The sequence below is a fragment of the Clupea harengus genome, chromosome 24 (assembly GCF_900700415.2).
Source record: "Clupea harengus chromosome 24, Ch_v2.0.2, whole genome shotgun sequence".
Taxonomy (NCBI): Eukaryota; Metazoa; Chordata; class Actinopteri; order Clupeiformes; family Clupeidae; genus Clupea; species Clupea harengus.
In genome coordinates, this window is record NC_045175.1 from 16508221 (window position 1) to 16525720 (window position 17500).

The 17500-nt window shown below is 41.8% G+C and overlaps 1 protein-coding gene across 1 annotated transcript; it reads left to right on the forward strand.

Moving 5' to 3' along the window:
- Positions 1 to 7476: 7476 nt before the first annotated feature.
- On the forward strand, positions 7477 to 16302 carry LOC105913335 (beta-1,4-galactosyltransferase 1-like). The gene is made up of 6 exons (XM_012842392.3): positions 7477 to 8045; positions 8854 to 9092; positions 12507 to 12694; positions 13970 to 14092; positions 14804 to 14908; positions 15562 to 16302. The coding sequence occupies exons 1-6, from the start codon at positions 7766 to 7768 to the stop codon at positions 15737 to 15739; spliced, it is 1113 nt and encodes a 370-aa protein (XP_012697846.2). The 5' UTR covers positions 7477 to 7765; the 3' UTR covers positions 15740 to 16302.
- Positions 16303 to 17500: the final 1198 nt, after the last annotated feature.

Sequence of the window (17500 nt, forward strand, 5' to 3'; positions counted from 1 at the left end):
CATCAATATTGACAGGGATGTAATGCTTTAAACAAACTAGCAAGGCGGGTCAGCCTCAAGGTGGTGCAACCGGAATCTGCACATAATCCATCAACATTCATCATGATTCCGTTCATTGAAAAAAAAGAAGCCAAAATATTCAAAATGTGTCCAGGGGAGTGAAAAGGATGTGTGTATGTGAGTGTGTGTATGTGAGTGTGTGTGTGTGTGTGTGTGTGTGTGTGTGTGTGTGTGTGTGTGATGGAAGCACAAGTAGAATGCTGGGGGATGGTGTGTGTGATGATTGTGTGTGTGTGTGTGTGTGTGTGTGTGTGTGTGTGTGTGTGTGTGATGATTGTGTGATGTGCGATGCATCATGGGTAAAACTGCCCAAACAAACCCTTTTATACCCACAATCCCTCTCCAGGTAATGACTAGTGCACACTAGTGCCCCTGCAGAGCCTGTGGCTATGTAAGCAAACTAGCAGGGTAGGTAAGTCGATGGAAGACGATAAAACTGAGGGTATGTAAGCAAACTAGCAGGGTAGGTAAGTCGATGGAAGACGATAAAACTGAGGGTATGTAAGCAAACTAGCAGGGCCGGTTAGTCCCAAGGTGGTGCAATGGGGCGGGTGACACGCTGTCTTGAGGGTCACCCGCTGAACAAATAGCACGTCCATCACGAGTGAAAGGTGCATTAAGTTGTTTGGTAGTTTTGTTGTAAAAAAAAATGTAAGCAAACGAGCAGGGTAGGTAAGTCCCAAGGTGGAAGACAATGCAACCGAGGGTATGGATGACACCTCGTCCTGAGGGTTAGTTGCTGGGCGGATCAGTCAAAGTCAAAGAGTTTGTTGTCGCATACACCAAATTTCTTCAGCGCAGCGAAATTCTTAAGACTTGGCCAGCAACATCTACGCAGTAGACAGTAGACAGTAGATACAGATAACAAAGTTACCTAGTAACATAGTAACATATACCAAAAATGACAGTATGTGTCCAATGACCTCCCTATGTCCATTGGAAGGACCGACGCACATACATCACGATTGAAAGGTGCATTAAGTCGTTTTTGTTGTTGCTGTAAATCATTTGTGTCTGTGTACATGTGCTGTCTCATGCGCACCGAAATATTATTCGAAAATTGTCAATAATTAACAATCGTCCGTCATTACCCTTTAGGTATACTATGTCATCATTGTGGGTTGCAAAGCTTTGCTTTTTTCCACATTAAAAACACACTGAATTCACCTAGACACAAAAAAACACAGCCACATTTGACAGGACATTTTGTCCTTTTGTTAAACTACAGAATGCCTTGCTCTCAGTGGTGTATGTCTTGCAAGAGAGGGTAATGGATTCCCCAAGCGTTATATGCAGGTGCCAAGAAACGGGGCAAACCAGTTCGCTAAGGTAACTAGGCAACTTAGTCCGTTAGCTTCTGAGTGTGTTGGAGGAGGCGCACTTACTGACAGGAGAGGTGTGGCACCACAGACTGCACTGGCACCTCTCCAGGGTAGAGCCCAATCACGTACACTCTGTTCTGTAAGGTGCTTGGAATCACACACACACACACACACACACACACACACACACACACACACACACACACACACACACACACACACTAACACAGGCTGGGTCCAACCTGTTCTGTTAGGTCCTTCAAATCACTGACTACATACAGTACCAGTCAAAGGTTTAGACACACCTTCTTTTTTTTGAGAAGTTTTTTCTTTACTTTTATTATTTTCTACATTGTAGATAACACTTTTTTTTTGTTTAGTACATAATTCCATATGTCTTCTTTGAATTTCTTCAGTATTAATCTACAATGTAGAAAATAAGAAAAGTAAAGAAAAAACTTGAGAAGATGAGAAGGTGTGTCTAAACTTTTGACTGGTAGTACTGTATGCTGTTCAGAGTCCCCTCTTAATGGGACACTATGGGATTTACACCTGTGTTTGTTTACCTCAATAACTGTAAAGAAACTGTAGAAAAAACAAGGGAAAATACAAGACAAAGCAAAAAGTAATAATACATTTATAACTGTACCTGCTCTCCCCTACCGGAACTTTACCAGTTACCAGAGAGCATTTTGTTGAGCTGTGCACTGAGTAAATCTCTGTTGACTTAAAGACGTAGCCTGTGATCTCTGATGAGAGATTGATATTTGAGCTTGACAGCCAATCAAATTGCAATGTTTCGCTTGGCTAGAAATGTGTGTGTGAGTTTGTTTTCCATGTACAGAGTCAGGACTGTGTGTGACCACCAGAGTTGTTTTGAGCAAGTACACTGAACGGACAGCTAGAGGACCGTGAGGAGCAGTTCACTGATTTGAAATAAAGTGCATTGGACTTAAATCGTGGACTGTGACTGCTTTAAGAGATGTGCTAGGGACAGATAATACAGTTCATTTGTGATTTTCCTTCTACTTAAAAAAGGGTGCCATTCCTAACACCAGGACCACGCCAGCCAGAGGCAGGACAAGTGGGATAGGAGAGGGTGCTTGAGTGAAAACAAATAGTCACAGTCAGAGAAGTCACATTGAAAAAAAAAAAAAATCCATGAGTTAATCTGACCCCCTTCCTCCTCTGTTTTCTGAGAAGTTTGCCATATCAAGGGATCTATGGAGGAGTAACAGCGCTGAGCAAAGACCAGTTCATGAAGATCAACGGCTTTCCTACCATGTATTGGGGTTGGGGAGGGGAAGATGACGATATCTCCTACAGGTCAGTGCTACTCATAGAAATACTGAGACTTCTTGCATTATTTATAAAAATGTGACTTATTATCAGTCACTGAAAACATAAAAGTACACATACTTTTAATCATATGTATTTTGAATTGTGCAGTATTACTTATTTTGATGAATTGTAAATAAACACAGTCACACATGCACGCATGTACACACACACAAACACACACGAACACAGTGTGCCACATAAAACAGCCATTTTCCCTGTCTTTGCAGGCTGTCCTTCAAAGGCATGTCCATATCAAGACCTGATGCGGTTGTTGGCAGATGCAAAATGATCCGTCACCCTGCAGATAAGCTCAATCAACAGAACCCCAAAAGGTATATATCGCACACACACAATACACACATTTACACACACACACACTCACACACACACACACACACACACACACACACACACACACACAATCACAAACACCATATACAGATTCAAATAAATACACGTACAGATACATATTGTGTCCATTTCTCTGTGCCCACACACACACACACACAAACACACTTTTCCTGGGCACACACACACACAAACATCTAATTCACTTTTATTTTTTATTTTTTGCTATAGGTTCAACAGTCTGGCCAGAACAAAACAGACCATGGACAGCGACGGCATTAACTCGTTCCGGTACGATGTGGTCAGCATCGACAGAACACAGCTTTATACTAACGTCACAGTGGATATTGGCACGCCACCTTGACCAACGAAAAGTTAAAGCTAGACAACTCTGCCAACTCACTGAAAATAAGTCATCCTAGGTACTTGATACTTTGAAAAAAAAAATGTCAATTGGTGACGATATATGGCAATAAAATACGTACAATGGTAAAGTCAGACAGAAACCCATTTTAAGGACATTTTTAAATTACGTTGACATTATGTACGTCTGAATTTGCCATTGTAAGGTACTGTAACCAGGGTTGCCTTTGTTTCACCTTGGGAAAACACACATGCCCAAACTCTATCTACACTCTACACACAAGCACAGCAATTCTATTGTGTACGTCTGAAAAATCTGAATGATCAGCATTCACAGGGTACTTAATCTGTTGTAAATCTACATCTATACTTTCTCTAGGTCAGTACAATCCTCACCAATTCAGTTGCTTATGGTGTTTCAGTAATTGTATTTTGTATGTATGTGTTTCTCTGTATATATTGCCATGCATCACATTGAAGTGTCGTGAGAAGTGCTTTTTACAATTTTTGGAATTGCATTTTTGCAAATAAGACAAAAACTGTGTACTGTCACCATCGAAGAATTCAACTCATCTGCACTTTTTATTTAGGTGCTGTGACATATTCAGCTCATGTTCATAGTTGGGTTAGGGGTTGGGTCTGTAGTGCCCCCTATGGGTCAGGATGTGTCAGTATGTATAGTTGCCTGCAAATACTTAACTTTATGCTCTATTTTGTCTAGATGTTTAAGGAAATAATATTGATTTATTCAGGAATAGTAAAGGGATTGGCTCTCAGAATCGACCAATTTCAGAGAAAATAAACATGGACATAATCATGTGAGACAAAACAAAACAATCAAACTGTACTGTACTGTGACTATTGAATAATTAAACCCATTAGCAATTGAATAATAACAATGTATTAAAAAAATTATAACTTGGATATAATCATATGTTAAGGCCCCCCCCCCCCCCCCCCAGACCTGCAATAAATCCCCTTTCATGACTGTTATGATGATCATATGTCGAAACAGTTTAAGAGAGGTGGCGATTCAACTTCATTATAATTTTTGGAAGATGTAGTTAGTGGTGCTATTAAAGTAACACTATGCAGCAATTTGACACTTTTTGAGGTATGGTTTTATAGGCAACTAGTTTTGGTGCCATCCTCAAATTCATTTTGATAGCATATGGTCATGCGAAGGACAGATAAACACTGTTTTTCCCGCTAGCCATCCAGGATATGCACTACGCAGTTTTGTGTTTCCTGGCTGGAACACCTTGCAAAAATGGAAGAAAAGCTTTTACAGCCTGACATTGCCAGCTATACTGCCAAAACACACCAGTTAGTGTGTTGGTTCTATCAGTGTCAACTGGGCTGTTGGTGGTCTTTGCAAGGTTTTTGCATGCCTTTTAGGTAGTTACCGTGCTAGTTTTGGAACAGAACTCCTTATTGCTGCTTTAAACTATATTGATTTAAACGCAAAGGTGTTTCTTTTTAGCATAGCCTCACTGATTGGAATGGGGTGGGTGAAATAATTCACAATACGAAAATGCACGCACGCACGCACGCATGCACGCGTCACTCATATAAACCCCAATTCTCAAAGTCCCCACCCCCCCCCCCCCCCCCCCAACAACCCTTTCAGTCACTAAATGTCCTCCTGTTGTGGGGTATTATAAGAAACTTTGTTGAAAGCTGGATCCCGCATTAGGGGAGAACATGAATGCAAAGTGCTGGTTGACATTTAAAGGGGTTACATATATACAGTTTAAAAGGCAAATATACTGCATATACTGTATATTTTTCTATTAAAATAATTTTGATAATGAATCATCCACTTGAGGGTGGAGTGTGCATATACATACATATATATATATTCCTTTTCATAAGAGTCTTTCCTGATTTTCAACAGATAGGACTAAGTGTGTGCTTTATAATATAAATATAAATATATAAATATAATAGTTTGTGCTGGGTTGGGGATTTCACAGGACTTTAACGGACTGCAGTTATGCTTCCTGGTCAGTAGGGGGCTCCCCCAACTCATGATACACGTTGATGTGCATGCCTCAGCATGGTTCCAAACCTCACAGTCCATAATGTGCCAAATACATACTTCACACACGCCATGGTCTACATTATAACAGTTACAGTAACTTACTTCAGAGTTCAGCTGATACAGCTCTCAGTCTGCTGTGTAATAACGTTTCTGAAACTGGTCCCTGATGGCCGCATGTAAATCACCACACAACATCCATCAGGTGTCTATGCATAACAAAGACAGTCATTGGCTCAAACCAATAAGATAACCAATACAAAGACTCCAAGTGCTGACTTTTCCATAAAAAAACTGATTGATGATCAGTTTCTACATATACATACATATCTATACATACTGTACATTTAGTCATTTAGCAGACAATTCTATCCAAAGTGATTGACAGTATTGTAAAGTTATACATTCATGCTCGCATGACGGTGATGCAGTCAGCACCTGGCTGTACCGGCTGAGCTGCCGGAACACATGCGGTACATGTACACACACACACACACAGATAGAGGAAACTCCAAGAAGTAACGGTCATGTATAGAGGTGGGTGATGAAAGGATGGGGGAGTCTCTAATGCTTCGTGTGTTTTGATTTATGTTTTTTTTTTTTAAATTTTGTGTGTGGACATGTTTTGGAGTTGGTAGCAAATAATCCCTCTGTAAATAAATAGACATCTATTTTTATAAGAAAGCCACCATCACACTGTGGCGCAAGCAGTAGCCCCGACCACATTCGGGCTTGACGCCCAAGGAGGACACGGGTTCGGAATCCGGCCCGATGTCATTTCTCCTGTCCACTCCCCAGCTCTTCTCCCTCTCATTTCCTGTCCCACTCTTCACTACACTATCGATTAAAGGCACAAAAAGCCCAAAAATAAATCTTAAAAAAAAAAAAAAAAAAGAAAGCCACCATCTACTGCACCCGTTTTCCTAACTTCACCACCAAGTCCAGTCGCCACATCTCAAAAATGTGGGGTGGACCGCCTCGATCCCTCAGACACAGCCAAAGAGCTCCACTACCATTCCTATGGTGTAGCATTACCGCTGTATGCCAACTTTCTTTGGAATGTTTTCTTAAATCACCGAAAGATAATACTGCTTTTCTTTCTGGCCTCTTCTTCTTCTTGTTCTTCGACCTTATAATTATTAACGAGTCATTTTTAAGGAGGGGGTCATATTAGAGCAGTTTTAAGTTTCATTCAAGTGAATATCAAGAGACAGAAGAAGATCTTCAAACATTTATATAAATAATTAGTCATTCATTATAATTCATTTGTTTGAAAATAATTTTGTTATGGTTCAAAATTCCCACCACTCTGGTTAATCTTCTTCTTTTTTTTTTTTTTTACTTTTAAAGCTTTCATTCACACCAACTTTACTTGGCCTTGGTTGTTAACTTTATTATTTGTATTCCTGTTGTGGTTGATGATAATTATCATGCTATTATTCTCCAAATAAAATGAATATAAAAATGCAAAGACAGTGTCTCAAACTTGCATCACGTGGTGCTCAAAACACTTGCACAACACTACCTTCATAAAAACATGTGCATTTACTACTTCACTCAAATTTAAGGAAATTTAGTTGATCTCAACAAACAAGCATTCTCTTAATGAATTAAAATACACACTGGTGTGTTTACTGTGTGTGTGTGTGTGTGTGTGTGTTAATTAATGAGAAGTGTGTGCAACAACTAAACATTGTGTGTAGTGTTTTGACAACAAGGTGATGTGTAATTGACAGCAGAGTGTAAAGAAGGAAAGTCAGTATCTAATGCAGATAAGGGAGTGTGAAGAAGTGCCAAATTGGGTCGAGCGATTGGTACATGCTTTTTGTGTGTTAAAAACTGAGAACAACTGTAACTGACATTGGCCAATGCCTCTCCCCCTTCCCACACACACACACCTGACGCCACTGGCTGACACTGGCCAACGCCCCTCCCCCTTCACACACACACACACACACACCTGACGGCACTGGCTGACACAGGCCAACGCCCCTCCCCCTTCCCACACACACACACACACACACACACACACACACCTGTGTGAGTCTGAATACCAGACGCAGCCAATACAGGGGAAGAGAGTTAGGTTACGTCCATGGAGTTCCACGGCAGCTGAACTGCTTGCTGTCGCAGCCGGCTTGACGGGCATGACCAGTCTTCCAGATCAGCCGGCTCGAACAGGGAAGCCTTTCTTTCGTCTGGACTGTGCCTCCTTTTGGTTGTTTTTTTTTTTCTTATTACATTTAACTTCTTCTTCTTCCGGGAAAAAAAAAACAAAAACAAATCCACCATGACGAAAAGTCTTAAGTGCACACGGAGCTTGGGCTGCTGCATTGTGTCTTCTCTGTGTGCGGTTAACCTGGCCATTGCTTTGGTTTACAGCTTGAGCGTAAAGAACCGGATATCATTTTCACCGGGGTTTTATTTGCCGCGGCTGAATTTAAGCCAAGGTGTGTATCGGACCTTAGACGGCAAAATCTTCAGGAACACCGGGAAGGAAAGTCTGGAAACAAATGACGCGGAACAGGCCGACGGACTGAAGATGTGTCCTAAAATATCTTCGAAACTAGGTGAGTCACCTCGTGCTCCCTGTACATGGTACACTACTTTAAAAACATGTCATTATCTGTTCTTTGATGATATGTACAGTACCAGTCAAAAGTTTGAGAAGTTTTCTTTACTTTTATTATTTTCTACATTGTAGATTAATACTGAAGACATTTAAACTACGAAAAAACACATATGGAATGATTTACTAAACAAAAAAAGTGTTACAAAAAGTTTTATGTAACCAGAGAGTATAAATGTTCTTTTGCTCCTGGAGTAAATTACTAAAATGATTATCTACAACTTTCATGAAGCCGAGATTTATTGCAGGACTGGTGTATTAGACTAAGTTCCTAATGAACTGGGAATGAAATAATGAGCGCACACACACACACACACACACACACACACACACACATTACAGATTACATTAGTTTTAGTTCCAAGTACATGGCTTAGTGACACACCTGGGTAAGTTAATTCAAAGTAAGTGGTAAACCTTGCAGTGAAAATGAAGGCTTAGGGCTAGGAGGTTTTCGACTTACTCACAGTACCATGTGCTTGGATACCCCCTCGATACCCCCCCCCCCCCCCCGATACCCCCCCCCCCGGCTCTTCTAATAGGAGTAAAATAATATGTGTCAATACGTAAATGATTCAATTCACAACAAATCATCAGTTGCCTGTTTGTCCACTAAGTGCTTGCTATTTTGGAAGGCCTATGCGATGTAGACTGTGGCTCGGACTAGTGCTAATAAGAGATCTGAAAAAAAGTATTGCAACTTGCTTTTGACTGTCTCTCTCTCGTTTTCTTGTCTATTTTTTTCTCAGGGGGTCCTATAAAAGTGTTTTTCAGGTATAAACCACCGAGTTATGAGTTGGTGCAGAAAGAGAACCCAGAGATCCAGGAAGGGGGTCGCTGGCGGCCCAAAGACTGCACTGCAAGGCAGAAGGTGGCCATAATCATCCCCTACAGACGGCGCGAGACCCACCTGAAGTACTGGCTCCACTACCTCCACCCCATTCTTCAGAGGCAGCAGCTGGACTACACAGTCTACATCATCAATCAGGTTAAAAGAAGTCCATTTGTTTTGGTGACAGTCGGCTTTCATTAGTATTTTACAAACCTGCTTCAGAAATGCATTGTTGTAATCTCTGCAAAAAAGGAAAAGAAAACAGTAACCTCACACACACACACACACACAGTGTGTGTCTGTTTGTGTGTCTGTGTGTGTGTGTGTGTGTGTGTGTGTGTGTGTGTGTGTGTGACTGAGTGGTGTGTGTGTGTGTGACTGAGTGTGTGTGTGACTGAGTGTGTGTGTGTGACTGAGTGTGACTGAGTGTGTGTGTGTGTGTGTGTGTGTGTGTGTGTGACTGAGTGTGTGTGTGACTGAGTGTGTGTGTGTGTGTGACTGAGTGTGTGTGTGACTGAGCGTGTGTGTGTGTGTGACTGTGTGTGTGTGACTGAGTGTGTGTGTGTGTGTGTGTGACTGAGTGTGTGTGTGTGTGTCTGTGTGTGTTTGACTGTGTGTGTGTGTCACTGAGTTTGCGTGTGTGTGTGTGTGTGTGTGTGTGGCTGAGTGTGTGTGTATGTGTTTGACTGAGTGTGTGTGTGTGTGTGTGTGTGTGCGTGTGTGTGTGTGTGACTGAGTGTGTTTGTATGTGTGTGTGAGAGATTGTGTGTGTGACTGTGTGTGTGTGTGTGTGTGTGTGTGTGTGTGTAATGTTTCAAATTTGCATCCCTCTGCCTTGACTATCACTACGGCACGTCCGACAGCTGTGTCATTGTCATAGATGGTCGTCATTTGCCACTTCATTTGCAAAAGCAAATGAGGATGGAAAACAAAACCCAATGTCCTACGAACTCCAATCACGACTCCAACCAAGGCTTCTCTCATAGCACCCGCTTCTCACACATTTGCAAGTAGCAACATTCAAAGGAATTGAAGAGGAATTATTAGCATTAACAGCAATGTGACAAGTTGAGCAATATGAGTTGTAACAACTGTTAACAGAGAAAGATTAAGGCCAGAAACAGTGAGGTTTTATAGGGTGATTATAGGGTGAGGGACCTGCTCCACAGGTTTTCTCTCTCTTCCTCTTTCCCTCTCTCTCCCCCCCCCCCCCTTTCTCTCTCTCTCGCTCTCTCTCTCAAACTCCCGGATACATACAATTATCTCTGGAGAATCCGGGAGTTTTCTTGAATCTCTCTCTATCTCTCTCTCTCTCTCTCTCTCTCTCTCTCTCTTTCCCTCTCTCTCGCTCTCTCTCCTTCTCTCTCACTCTCTCTCTCCCTCTTTCTCTTTCACTCTCTCTCCCTCTCTCTCACTCTCCCTCTCTTTCTCTCTCTCTCCCTCTCTCTCTCCCTCTCTCTTTCTCTTTCACTCTCCCCCCTCCTCCCTCTCTCTCTCTCTCTCTCTCTCTCTCCCTCTCTCTCTCCCTCTCCTCTGTGTTGTTGTTCCACCTCTCAATCATGGTGCTGGACCGTATGCAGGGTAGATGGGCAGGGGGAAGAGAGATGACATAGTGACCCATAACTCCCACAAGAGGGATGTTTGCTACAAAATAGCCCGTATCTGTCAGGTGTGTCATGTCAGCCAGGTGGAGACGAGGAACAGTCCGACTTCAGCAGTTACATTCCTGCACTTCTTTTTCCTCTCTAGGTCGTTTTTATAATTCTTATGTAAAGTAGTATTTATTGTTACACCATGTTTTGTATTGCTCTTAACGATGCAAGGCATTGCAGTTGACAACAAGGTCAAAGTTCAATACACGCATCTCTCTTATGGAAAGGGGTACTGAACGGAAATATAAACATGACATGGAACAATCAATCGAGGCCTTAGACAGTAAACTATCCTTTGAGATAGTCGATCGTACCCGACTATGGCTACAGATATGAATTTGTGCAAAAAACGTTGCGGGAAATAAAACGTTTGTGAACTGGGAGGAATTGGAATAATACGATTTTAGCTCACCAAAACTTGGCTGCGTTTACATTGATGAGGAGGATCATTCAGTTCTTCCCCCCCCCCTAGGCTCTCCTGGTGGTAAGGGTTCTGGGAGGGGGACCTGATGAACAGGTTTTTCTCTGCTACAGTTGGACTAATGGATCAACAAAGCCGGCGCAAGAGAAGCGAAGTGTCCTTGTCTATGACGTGACGGTGACACCACTGTTCCAACTATGACCCATCATGTGTCATTCAGTTCATAGCCCCCATGGCCACACCTGAGCTAAAGTCAGAATCAGAATCAGAATCAGAATCAGAATCAGAATCAGAATCAGGTTTTATTGGCCAAGGACGTTTTCACAAACAAGGAATTTGTCTCGGTACAGTGGCTCTCAGTGTGCTTACACAGAATATACATCACAACACAATACAAAACAAACAGTGCAACGGTCTAAGAAGTTTAAGAAAGTATATACGAGGCCGAATGGCTGTATACAGTAGCTGTGAATTGTTACACAACAAATAGTGCAAAGAAGAAGTGGAGAGTGCAAGAAGTGCAGGGATCACTGGGTGAGGCGACCGAACTAACAGGTTTACATTTTTTAAGGTAAGCCTCTATAGGTGTGTGGGTTTGGGGTGTGCTCACATTCTTGTTGATGGAGAGGTGTCAGGTTCCGTGGTAGTTTGGAATGGCATGAAAGGGTACGAGTGTCCTGGGGACAAAAACAAAGGGGTACATTAGTTGTTGCTGTTCTGCGGGGGAAGCTCAGAGGCAGTGGAGGAAGTGGCTGTTATTCTGCTACCGCCACTTCCTCCCCTCGCTGCTCCTTGGGTCACAGATCACAGGTCGAAGGTCACACAGATCCCGCTGGATGACCTGGCAAATAGGTCATCTTCAAATGCAATGCCACACTTAGTACTCTTAAATCTATTTGACTGCCTTTAGTTCAACTCTTGTATGGAAAAGCACAGGAAGAAAGCCAGAGATCGGTGATAAGAACAGAGATACTGTAAGAACACCAGCAGGTGTGGGGGGGGGGGGGAGGCAACCAAATGGAACAATGCAGATCTGGAATGTTCTTGGAGGCATAATTTAACAACAACTGTCACACATCTAATGAGTAATCATCTCATCTATGCTATTCTAAGAGGGCTCTTGGTCACGGTGTCAGGCTATATACCCAGCAATTCACCTCATCTTCACATACACACACATTTACAGACACCATGGCACACCATGACACAATTCTCCGGGCAACATTTACCCCTTGAAACACAGAAGCATAAGCTATATCCTTTGTCAATGAATTTGATGATTAATCAATTCAATTCAATAACTCAACAACTAAAATAAAAAAGAGTTTAGGGTATTAAAAAGGATTTCATTGGGCCCTAATTCAGCTTTTAACAGAGGCGTATATATGTGTGTGTGTGTGTGTGTGTGTGTGTGTGTGTGTGTGTGTGTGTGTGAGAGTGGTTGTGTGGTGTGTGCGCGTGTGCGTGCATGTGTGTTGTGCGTGTGTGTGTTTGCAGGGGGGCGACACAACGTTCAACAGAGGCAAACTGATGAACGTGGGCTTCACCGAGGTTCAGAAGGACAATGACTACAACTGCTTTGTCTTCAGCGACGTGGACATCGTCCCCATGAACGACAGAAACATCTACAAGTGCTACAATCAGCCCAGACATCTCGCTGCCTCTTTAGACGTATTTGGATACAAGTAGGTGCATCCAGTTTATTTCAATTTGGGTTCTCAATCCTTGTGAATTGATGTATGTCCATCTACAATCTTTGAAATGACAAGACAGGACTGTTTGTTGAAGGTTTAGTCCACAATTCTAATCCACACTAACTCCCTCTCTTCCACACAAACTCCCTCATTTCCAAACTAACTCCTTCTCTTCCACACTAACTCCCTCATTTCCACACTAACCTCTGGTGTTACACAATCCTGGCTCTGCAAATGGGAAACAGAGAAAGTGGCTCGGACAAAACTATGAATCAACATATTGCTTCCGGAATACAGAAGGGAGGGGTGTAGTTTGAACGTTTTTTTTGACATTAGATTAGAAAAACAACCAAAACCAAACAAACCTGGAAAAAATTCTGTGTTCTTGTCAGGGTCAGTTGACGGCATCAGCTCATTCTCAGGCTATTGGTTTACAGATGGCCCTATTGTTACATTTGAGAGGTCACAGGAAGTTACACCCAAGGATCTGTGGATTATGTTTGTATTTGTATTCAAGTGTTAAAACACCAAAGACAGAGTGATCCCCAAAGTACTAGATCAGATTATGTATGATTATACATGATCCAAAAAGTAATTTTACAAATGAAATGCATTTTGATTTTGGAGTAAAACTAGCTGCATATCCAAATGTGAAATGGGATGTTATGTTACTGCTTGCACTAAGGGCTCTGGGCTCTGTTAAACACCTTGAGACAATTGTATTGTTATGGCGCTATATAAATAAAATTGAATTGAATTGTTACCAGTGACTTTACTAGCACAGAAAGCCTGGTGGGGCATGATAAATGATGTGTCAGTAGCATCCGACATGTCAGTGGAACTGCACACAAACATGCATGCTTGTATAGTGTTTTAAACATGCTATCGTAACGGTGTTAATTATCGGACGGCGTGTGTTATCGGCAAACGTTAGCGTTGTCATGTGAATCCATTATTAAACTTAGCATTTTGATTGTTTAACAGAATGGCCGATGTTTGACACTGTCCGATAACTGACATAGCTACGCTAACTTGGTTAAAGTTAGGCCTACTGGCACCCACTGCAGGGCCACCCCCGTATGTTCCTGTTGTAGGCCATTTAATCACAGCAGAAGTGTAACATTTTGCAATTATATGCATTGTACTTTGTTAGCTTCACTCCTGTACTCAGTGCTAGATCCACTTTTTGTATTTGCTCCAATGCTTTGTGTTGTTTATTTTTATTTATTTATTTATTTATTTATTTATGTGTGTTCCTATGTAAAGACTGCGATATCCAGAGATGTTTGGAGGTGTCACTGCCATGAGCAAAGAACAGTTTGAGAGGATCAATGGCTTTCCCAACACCTACTGGGGTTGGGGTGGAGAAGACGATGATGTTTCAAACAGGTAAACTATCAGCTCAGTACACCTCATAAAACAAGTGGTTTCTTTGTGAATGAAGAGGTGAATATTTCCTACACTACACAGTTATTGCCCATAGAAATATAGTTCATAAGTACATTTTATGTGTACTGTCTGCAACTGAGGTGGATACAATGCTAATTTTATTAAGAGGTATATAACCTATGAGTGTAGTTTCATCTCTCTGCAAAGTATGACAAATTTTACACTTAAAACAGCTCAGTTGGCACTGATAAAAGCTAGCTAGCCTTTCTGACTGATGTATAGTACCTATGAAGATGTCTTGTTGTGAAAGCAGTACGTTTCTGGTGGGTTTCCAAAACAAAAAATGAATAGCCTGATTGGTACGTTGTAATGCCAGTTGTGTTTAACCCCTCAAATTGTGCCATTACAATGAATTTAAGGACATTTTAAAAACTAGTTACTGACAAAACAGCATGGTTTAATTTGAATGTGTGTGTGTGTGTGTGTGTGTGTGTATATGTTATATACTGAATATATATATACTGTATATATATAACCCTGAATATGGTGGACTTTCAATTTACTTCCATGTTACCATCATAGGACAGTTTCTCTGTGGAAGCAAATAGGTACAACAATGTGTAGAAAAGACAAACACACACACACACACACACCGATATACACACAGCGAGAGTGCACACTTAAGCTGGTTCTGTTTTCCTCTGTCTACAGGATATTTTTAAAAGGCATGATCATCTCTAGACCCGACAACTTCACTGGGAGATGCCGAATGATCCGCCATTACAGTGATGAACACAATGAACCTAACCCTGAAAGGTGAATGACTATTGAACGACTATTGAATGACTTGTGTGTGCATTTTCACGTGAAGATGCATTTGAGCAGTTTTGACCGCATATTGGCATATTAAGCATTTTGGATGTTGTGGTATCGAGGAAGCAGTCAAACTCCTTTTTGTCAGCATTTTACATGTGCCATCTCACTCAACAAATGAATACCAAAACCACTGCGTATGTGTGGTTAACATCGCCACAATCGGACAATACAGTCAAAAACACACACGCACACACACACACACACACACACGGACCAACACACACACATATGCACACACACACACACACACACACACACACGAACCAACACCCACACATGCACACACACACGCACACACAGAAATACACACACACACCCGCACACACACACACACACACACACACACACACACACACACACACACACACATTGATACACACGTAATAAGTATTTGCTAAATTATGCCTACCCTGATTCTGTGCATGTACATAATAACCAACTAAGGCTATTAGTACCAGTTATGCTGCAAATAGTAATCCAGTCATTTATCTGTACACACACACACACACACACAGGCACACACACAAAAACACACACACCCCTAGTTCGGAGCGCGTCCAGTGTGATTTCTAACACCTATTATTTTCATGCAGGTTTCTAAAAGTGAACCAAACGGCGGACACCATGAACTATGATGGCTTAAATTCCCTAAAGTATGAAGTAGTAAACATCAAGAAGACCCCACTCTACACCAACATCACGGTGGATGTCGGCAACTCGCCACAAACAAGGAGAAGGAGGCAAAGGAATACGTGGCAGCGGAAGAAATAATCTTCTCTCTGAAAATAATCAAATGCACAAATTTTGATCTCGCTTAAGGTCGTTTTTACAACAATGTGTGATGTGAACTGCCACACATCAGATTTTCGGACATCTGAAAGAGGAAAAAAAAAAACTTGAGAAGGTGTGATAAAGGAAAACATGGATCAGGATGGAATAAAATGACATTAGCGGTTTATGATAACATATGTAATAATATAATAATATATAATTTTTTAAAAGGTGTTTTAACTTTTAAAGTTAAGGTACAGAAAGATTTGTTCTTCTTTTCATGACAGATAAATCTACGTAATGTAGACTCATTGATCAATCGTCACATTTAGACCAAGAAAAGCCATGTTGGGTATTTCACAGTCACTTGGTTGAGCAGAGCTCCAGAATTCCACCCCGGGAGAACTGACGTTACAATCAGACCGGAAGTTTTGTTCACAGTCAAATCTGTGCATTGACCAGTGACAGTGTCCCAGTGCAGCTTCTCCCTCATATACACACGCCTCATATACACACGCCTCATATACACATGCCTCATACACACACACCTCATACACAGCCGGCATAGCCACACATGCCTCATACACACGCCTCATATACACATACCTAATACACATGCCTCATACACACGGCACAGCCACACACGCCTCATACACACACCTCATACACACACCTCATACACACGCCTCATACACACGCCTCATACACACACCTCATACACACACCGCATACACACACCTCATACACACGCCTCATACACACGCCTCATATACACACACCTCATACACACACCTCATACACACGCCTCATACACACACCTCATACACACGCCTCATATACACACGCCTCATACACACACGCCTCATACACACGCCTCATATACACACGCCTCATACACACGCCTCATACACACGGCACAGCCACACACGCCCCATACACACACCTCATACACACGGCACAGCCACACACGCCTAGTATACACACAGTAGACAAAGTGTGGTTGTGTGGAATCATACCTATTGGTGAAGATTCTTCAAACCAGAAAATATATTGCCAACTTACATGTTAGCGAACTAGCGAATGACGTTGTATTGTGTTGTAATGTATATTTTGTGAAAGCACACTGAGAGCCACTTTACCAAGTAAAATTCCTTGTTTGTACAAACTTACTTGGCCAATAAAACCTGATTCTGATTCTGATTCTGAGCTAGGTTTGTATCAGTGCCATCTGTTGTTGAAGTTTTCATAGAAAGTCTGTTGTGTTTTAGCTAGTGAGCTAGTTTAGCATTCCCCAGATAGCAAAAGACCAGTGGACTACTGCCCACTGGGGGCAGAGCTGGCGCTCCACTGGCCTTTTACTCATCGGTTTTAGGCGGTCTACTGGTGAGTTACAGACTAACAGCCTGTTTTCCCACCTGCTTTTTAAATTTTTTATTATTTTCATTATTTTCTTTCATTTTCACCAACCCTTAATATTATTTAAAGATGTTACCAGTGCGTACCATAACTCTTTAACTGACATATTTTTTTTTACCTTGAGAGCCATCTAGTGCCATGAACTTCCTTTGGGCAGTGGGCGGAATCACACAGGCCAAAACACAAACAGACATTCCGCTCCGGAACGGACATTTTCCGAGGAGGATATTGCAGATGAAGCATTGTTGTCTGAGAAACCAGTATTTCAGTCTCTGATGGCATATAATGTTCATTTTATGCTTTAGTACATGAAATTTCTACATGTTGGTCGGACCCAGTTGGACT

Coding starts and splice junctions, on each gene's coding strand:
- LOC105913335 (XM_012842392.3), top strand. CDS start 7,766: ATGACGAAAAGTCTTAAGTGCACACGGAGCTTGGGCTGCTGCATTGTG. Junction 9,093..12,506: donor CAGTCTACATCATCAATCAG/GTTAAAAGAAGT, acceptor GTGTGTTTGCAG/GGGGGCGACACAACGTTCAA. Junction 14,093..14,803: donor GACGATGATGTTTCAAACAG/GTAAACTATCAG, acceptor CTCTGTCTACAG/GATATTTTTAAAAGGCATGA.